Raw genomic sequence first — 7,602 nt, 5'->3', positions numbered from 1 at the left:
TATAAACGTCGAGGATTGGTTCTTAGCCCGAAGCCTAATACTAGCACGCTCGAACCTATAGCTCCGTATACACCGCTTCGAATAGAGACTTAGCGTCACTAGTGAACTATATATCCGGATTCTTAGGGTTAAATAGGATCCCCACTAGCTATTATCTAATTTCAATTAGCTACTACTAGCACTAAGCGTATATAGGCGGCGGTAGGTATTACTTAGGATCCTATTCTTATACGTCTTCTTAAAGTCTCTATAAAAGCCAGGCCTACTCTAATACTAGATTGTTATCGAGTATACACTTTAAGTTCTCCACTTTTAGTAAGTAAAAATTTATTACTAGCTTCCCTAGGATAAGATAGGTTCGGCGAGTATAAATCTGGATAGGGTGGGTATTCTAATACGTAGTGTATGATTTTACCTATTATCGAATCACTTATATATATACTATAAGAAGAGAAACCTAATTAGGAATACTATCTTATATAAACCGGTCTTCGTATTATAACCGGCGGAAAAAGCGCTTTCAAAATTAGTATTAAATTAAATAGTTATAGAGCTATAATTCACTTATATAGAAGAGTCTAGTAGTTACCCTCGATAGTATCCCCTACTATACCTTAATACGCTAGTTATTAACACTTCTTCTATAAATCTAGTAGTCTTTTAGTGTGATAGAGGGATTAGTTATACGCTAAAGCTTATAGTGGCTATTAGTAAGAAGCCTAGTTTCCGAACCTCGGTTAGCCCTAAATTTCCTAGGTAAAAAGGTTAATTAGTATTAGCTTAATAACCTAAATTAGGAATACTTCACTAACCTTAGTTAGTATCCTTTCTTTTTAAATGCTTTAAGACCTTGACTAAGAACACTAACTATAGTGTGAGCGCTTATACTAACGTATACCTAGATAATATACCGAGAGTATCCGTTAATTGTAGTATAAATCTCGATCCTAAAAGGTTCTAGCTTTATATAACTATTAATATACTATATATCGTTAGGACCCGGAGAAATATAGTTAGTCCTTTCGCGCCGTGCGCCGGGGAGCCTACTTTTTACTACTTCGGGATAGAGGAGACGTTAGGTAATCTTAATTTAGGCTCTAATTAAAAGGAGGTTAGTAAGTATAATAAAACTCGCTAAAAGACTATTAGATAGATTTATAGAAGAAGTGTTAATAAATAGAATGCTCACTTAGTATAAAATAGCCCTATAGAACGAAGATAGCGGTATAGAGTACGGTAGCTATAATCCTCAATTTCGCTAATGATATTCTTATAGATAAGAATAGCTTAAAGATCGTCGAACTGTTCCTATCGCTATATAGGAGAGAGTCGAAGCTTAATATTAAGATCGGCCCGGATCCTTTTAAGGGTTATCTCTAAAGAAGGTCTACCCTCTACGGCGAGAATTCGAAGGATTTCTTTGGTATTATACTAGGGTAGAAGCGCTTCAACTCGGTCCTAGATCTCTACCCTAGGAGTTAGATCATAGCGTATAGGCGGTTACTAATTACTAAGACATCTCTTTAGGGTACTACGGCTGATAATAATATCGTGCCGTTCTTTAAGGATAGCGCGAATAGCGGTATATAAGGTATTATAAGTGATAAGATCGAGTATCTCTTCTTTATAGGGCTTAAGATCAATACGAGGGCGCGGTATAGTAGTGGTATAGAGTGGAAATAATTAGGTAGAGAGGTCTAGGAGGGGTTTGTAGGATAACAGCTAGCAAGTTTTAATCTCGACTATCGGCCCTAGTAATTCCGGGCCAGAATTGAACCACCTAAAAACTAGAGATGTATGAATTTGTATAGGAGAAAAAGGCTTCATTTTCATGCTAGAGAGGGTAAACCTCCCCAAAAATGGGAGATACATGAATTTGTATAGGAAAAAAAGGCTTCATTTTTATGCTAGATAGGGTAAACATGGGAGAAAAAGGCTTCATTTTCATACTAGGGGAGGGTAAACCTCCCCAAAACTGGTGATATATGCATTTGTATAGGAGGAAAAGGCTTCATTTTCATACTGGAGAGGGTAAACCACCCCAAAACTGGAGATATATGCATTTGTATAGGAGAAAAAGGCTTCATTTTCATACTGGAGAGGGTAAACCACCCCAAAACTGGTGATATATGCATTTACATGGGAGAAAAAGGCTTCATTTTCATACTAGAGAGGGTAAACCACCCCAAAACTGGTGATATATGCATTTACATGGGAGAAAAAGGCTTCATTTTCATACTAGAGAGGGTAAACCTCCCCAAAACTGGTGATGCATGCATTTGTATGGGAGAAAAAGGCTTCATTTTCATGCTGGAGAGGGTAAACCACCCCAAAACTGGTGATGCATGCATTTACATGGGAGGAAAAGGCTTCATTTTCATGCTGGAGAGGGTAAACCACCCCAAAACTGGAGATATATGCATTTACATGGGATGAAAAGCTTCATGAATGATTTACAATACACTATATGGAGCGGTGTAGAGGGCGGTGCTATATAAGGCATCCAGGCATCAAGGCCCCCTAGTAAAAGGGGTTTTGAACCCTGACCCTTATACCGCTTCGTAGTCTGGGGTAACACGTTTGTCCCGCGGTGGGGTCGTTTCTTTTTTTTTTTTTTTTTTTTTTTTTTTCTTTTTTTTTTTTTCTTTTTACCTTCGATGTTTTACCTGTCTTCGCCATGCGTTTACCAAACCAAGGACTCAGGAGTACAGACACCGCTTCTGGGGATATAACATATTAGGCCAAGAATGGAAGGATATCCAGTCCTACATCATCCACATAGCTGAAGTAGTAGTATCGAGTCATCTATAGGTTGAATAAAAGAGCACCTTCCTTCTCTCGTCATAATATCTCGGAGGTTGTCTTAGATTAAGCTTTCGGCGTCTGGATCGTCTCCATTTCCCCAACATCTTGGCGTAGGAAAAGCGGAAAAGGGGAAAAGAAAAGAGAAAAGAGAAGAAAAGCTTTCATCAAGCATCTATCTACGTACTCCGTACAGGTTTATGAAAGTGGTCCATATTTTGGGCTTCCTAAAGGAAAGGCATGCAACCAGTCTTCCCTGGAATCTAACCCCGCAGTTAGTCAATTTAGGTTCCGTCTCTGATCTACATCTCGCTGCTACTTGCTGTTGGTGTTCATTACCGTCTTGCCTAGAAAGAACTGTGTTTGTTTGGTTGCCGCTAAAGACATACTATTAACCATTGCTCTACCTTTATGCGTGATTGGCACCAGACTTGGGGTTAGTTGATCACGAACAGAGTTGTGTTGGTCAACTTGCACAATGCAAAAGCAAATAAGATAGTTATGATATCTTTGATTGGAAGCCAAATGCGGGTATTAGGGAAATGCCTACAGAGGCTAGATATATGCAATGAATGTGCTTTAAGCTTGCCCTACCATATTTGAATGTAAGCCGCTGCTTCTACACTCTTTCTCTCTTTATCATGTAACCTTTCATAGATCAACTGAGAAATGCAGAAAGACATGGACTCGGTATATATTTCTGACCTTTCCACTTGGTGTTTGTCTTTCAGGCTATGAAGACAAAAATACGTGGAAGTGTTATTGCGCCTTTTTATCTGCCTCCCATGCCTGCGCTATCCCACCTTTCATGTCAGATACCTCATTTGCGGAGGTCACCCCTTCCGAGGCCAGGAGAGCAGCAGAATGAAAGGCTGAGGCACCGGTGATGCTCCGGAGCAAGCCTATGTTTGATGCCCTCACACCACCTCCAACAATGATTTCCGGAACTCTGTTGCCTCGAATATTTTGTTCCCGTTGGAGTTGCGTTTTGTAACGTACTAAGGTTTGCAGCTTTTCCATGCATTCGGTTGCTTTTGTTCCAGAAGGACCACCATTGGTTAAAATTGATGCAAACCCGCACTCCATGATATCGGCCAATGCGTTCTCCCAGTGAGATTCGGGAATGAGATCAAAAGCGCGATGGAATGTGCAGGGCCGCCCGCCAGCTAGTTGAACGAGCTGCTTATTCCGGGATACATCGACCCATGGCAAATTCGGATCACAGGACATTTGTGGGGATCGATTCAGAATCCCGAAGACGAAACCGTCAGCCCCACAGGACTTGAGAGAATTGAGCGTTCGTTTCATCGATTCAAAGTCAGGTTCTCCGTAACAGAAGCCTTCCGCGTGTGGCCGAACCATTGTATAAATCGGTATTGTGAGCTGTGATTTCAATTCTTGGAGAATCTCTATGTTGGCCGATAGCCCACCGAGATTGTAGTCTTTGCATAACCTTGAGAACGATCAGTGAGGGAACGAATATATATTTTTCAACTGAAAAACTTCACGCATTGGTTCCCTACAAATGCATGTTGCCACGGGGCAGTACCAGTTTTGGATACAATACTCACTCGATGCGGTCCGCTCCTGCCCTCGCAGCAACCATTGCCGATTCTTGATTGAAACATGCAATCTCTAGGATTGGTATTTGGGTAATAGCAGTTTGACTCATGGCTTGTATTGGCTGCTCAGGTGGTTTGAGAATAAGCGTGGGGAAAGCTTTTGTGCGACTCCCGGTCACCTGATTGAAGACGTTAAGAACCGATGCTAAATAAAATATGATTTCAGGTTAATATACATATATATTCTGAAATCTCCGACATACACTAATATTGCACAAGCGCAGCAATGTGTCACCGGACTGGGGGAAGCGATGCGACGCTATTGTCTTACAAGGAAGCAAACAATCCTTCCAAGGTTATTACTTAGCCTTTCCTTACATTTCTCACATTCCTCACATTCCTCACATTCCTCACTCTTGCACCTCTTACACTTCCTTTTTCCTCACGATAATGTCCCAACGACCAGTTATCGCAATCGCTGGACTTGCTTGTGAGACCTCGACCTTTTCCCCCGCTCGAACCCTCGGTCGGGCGTTTCACCCGCGCCGTGGCCCGGAGATCATCGAGAAGTACGCTTTTCTGCATAACGGCACTCCTCTAGCAGATGTCGCAGATTGGAAGGGGGCACTTATAGGTCATGCTCTTCCAGGGGGAATCGTGGTACGAGCTGATTTCGAACAACTTTCCAGAGAAATCCTAGAGCGGTTGGCTGCAATCGTCGCTTCAAACCCCATCGACGGATTATGGTACGATATCCATGGCGCAATGTGCGTCGATGGTATGGAAGATGTGGAAGCAGAGCTTCTTCGGCGGATTCGAAGTGTGATCGGCCCAGATGTTTTGGTCTCGGCGTCCATGGATTTGCATGGGAATGTGTCAAGAGAGCTGGCGCACCAGACTGATCTGATCACTTGTTATCGTATGGCACCTCACGAGGATGCCTTGGAAACCAAAGAGCGGGCGTGTCGCAACCTGATCGACGTTTTGACATCGCGAACCGACACTGGGCGTAGGAGACCGCTGAAAGCATGGGTCCCAATTCCTATCTTGCTGCCGGGAGAGCAGACTTCGACTCGCGACGAACCAGCGAAAAGCCTGTATTCGCTCGTTCCCGAAATTGAAGCAATGGAAAATGTCCTTGATGCAGCCATATGGGTTGGCTATGCATGGGCCGATGAGCCAAGAAATCATGCCGTAGTAATGGTTACTGGATGGGACAAAAGTGCTGTCACTACAGGAGCGAAGCGACTTGCGTCTTTGTTCTGGCGTGTTCATAAGGACTTCCATTTTGCTGCCCCCACCGGCTCTTTCTCTGAATGCATTGATAATGCGCTGGCATCTTCGAATAGGCCCTTCTTCATCTCTGATTCGGGCGATAATCCTACCGCTGGCGGATCAGGCGACGTGACCTTCGGATTAAATGAATTGCTCAAGCGAGCGGAGTTCGCGAAAGAGACCACTCGATCTGTGATTTATGCGAGTATTCCAGGTCCTCAGGCAATTGACGTTATAACCAAGGCTGGTGTGGGCACTACTGTGACAGTCACCGCCGGGGCACAGGTGGACAATCTCCACGCTGGGCCCGTTACCATGACGGGACGAATTCATTCCATTAGATATGGAGATCCCGATGCCGAAATTGAAGCTGTTTTACAGGTTGGAAGTGTGTTTACCATATTAACCAAATTCCGAAAGCCATATCACCATGAGAGTGATTTCGTTGGTCTTGACCTTAGCCCCCGAGTTACAGACATCGTCATAGTCAAGATTGGCTATCTTGAGCCAGAGCTGTTCAATATGGCAGCGGACTGGATGATTGCTTTGACTCCTGGCGGTGTTGATCAAGATCTACAGCGTCTTGGGCATCATCGCATCCTCCGTCCAATGTGGCCCTTTGACAAAACGTTCTATAAGGCCCCGGACCTCACCCCACGGCTGATTCCATCCTCAAACGAGGACTTGGGAGCGCCGCAGGGATGAAGCCTTGAATACTACATGGTTGTTCAGGCTCCACGGCCAGTGGTTTAGGTCACTGGAGTGTCTAGAGCTCCTTCCCTGGTGTATATTTCTATTTCCCTTGGTTCCTTAAGCTAAGCACTAGCAGTCTTCCAGCGTAGGGGTCATAGCTTTCACACCCTTCATAGTAGTGCCATTTATTACCCTTCTTTTAGTTAAAGCCACATAAGGCCCTATAATGAGCCCCGCGTATGGTATTGCACTCCCTAACTCAGGGATACGACTTGTGTAGAAGGAATTAGCTGAACTCAATTACTCGATTATCGATAACAATATGCCGTTGATCACTAGTCTGAAACGCCACATAATGGTGACTCATTCGGTTCATACCTAACTCCCGAGGTCGTATTTATTGATCTTCGGCCCTGCGAAGAAAAGAAGAACTTGCCATTTGAAAAGAAAACAATCTTCTATCCTTCCTCCAAGGCCCCTCTATTCCGGTAGTGTCATCCCTATTGTCGCACTTGCTTGCTTTCCTGACATTATAGCTGAGCATTCTTCTAGTTTCGCTACTATGGGTTCCGGGCCAGCGAAAACCTGCTTCGCCACCTCATCACCATACGAAGAAAAGATTGGTTACTACCGGGCCGTTCGCCATGGAAATCAGATCTTCGTCTCCGGGACTACCTCGGTTGATCCCTATTCTCCCACTAATGCGCCGCAAGTTCTTCACCCGGAAGATGCGAGACAGCAGACCCGTGTTGCTCTAGAGGAGAGTATTCGAGCTATCCAAGGTCTTGGTGGTAAAGGTGCGGAAGAGATAGTCCGCGTTAAGATGTTTGTCAGTCGCCATGAAGATTGTGAAGCTGTGGGACAAGGGTTTAGTGAGATATTGGGCAAGCATAATCGTGGTGGAAGTGGAATGATAGGAGCTGCTGCGACAATGATTGTTGTTAATGGCGGCTTTATAAATAAGGAGATGCTTGTTGAGATTGAAGTAGATGCTGTTGTGGAATATATCTAGAACTCTCTCGAAGGTTCAGAAGACAGAAAGGAAGAGAGAGAGATATAGCTATCTAGTCTTGTCACCTGTGGTGGCCTCAGGCATCCAATATATACAGACGCAGAGATATATACATGTGTGGCATAAGAATTCTTGCAAGATAGTACGGGGAAAATTACTATAGGTTCTTCGGAATTGTATACTGCAGAAAGTAATAGATCGTCTAATCTCTCCATACATGGAAACAAGCTCGTATTTATGTGTTGGACGATAGGAACT

The 7,602-nt window shown here is 43.8% G+C and overlaps 3 protein-coding genes across 3 annotated transcripts; 2 read left to right on the top strand and 1 right to left on the bottom strand.

Moving 5' to 3' along the window:
• Positions 1 to 3,561: 3,561 nt before the first annotated feature.
• N7489_002281 (copper homeostasis protein CutC) lies at positions 3,562 to 4,164 on the bottom strand (the record flags this gene model as incomplete). The annotated part of the gene is made up of 1 exon (XM_056708036.1): positions 3,562 to 4,164. The coding sequence occupies one exon, from the start codon at positions 4,162 to 4,164 to the stop codon at positions 3,562 to 3,564; it is 603 nt and encodes a 200-aa protein (XP_056572338.1).
• A 650-nt stretch (positions 4,165 to 4,814) lies between these two features.
• N7489_002280 (M81 family metallopeptidase) lies at positions 4,815 to 6,344 on the top strand (the record flags this gene model as incomplete). The annotated part of the gene is made up of 1 exon (XM_056708035.1): positions 4,815 to 6,344. One exon carries the CDS (start codon positions 4,815 to 4,817, stop codon positions 6,342 to 6,344), a length of 1,530 nt encoding a protein of 509 aa, XP_056572337.1.
• Positions 6,345 to 6,894: 550 nt separating this feature from the next.
• N7489_002279 (YjgH family protein) lies at positions 6,895 to 7,344 on the top strand (the record flags this gene model as incomplete). The annotated part of the gene is made up of 1 exon (XM_056708034.1): positions 6,895 to 7,344. One exon carries the CDS (start codon positions 6,895 to 6,897, stop codon positions 7,342 to 7,344), a length of 450 nt encoding a protein of 149 aa, XP_056572336.1.
• Between the last annotated feature and the right edge of the window lie 258 nt (positions 7,345 to 7,602).

Source organism: Penicillium chrysogenum, assembly GCF_028827035.1.
Source record: "Penicillium chrysogenum strain IBT 35668 chromosome Unknown utg000001l_segment0_segment0, whole genome shotgun sequence".
NCBI classification, from domain to species: Eukaryota; Fungi; Ascomycota; class Eurotiomycetes; order Eurotiales; family Aspergillaceae; genus Penicillium; species Penicillium chrysogenum.
Note: the sequence above shows the minus strand (reverse complement) of the source record. Positions and strands in the feature narration are given on the sequence as shown.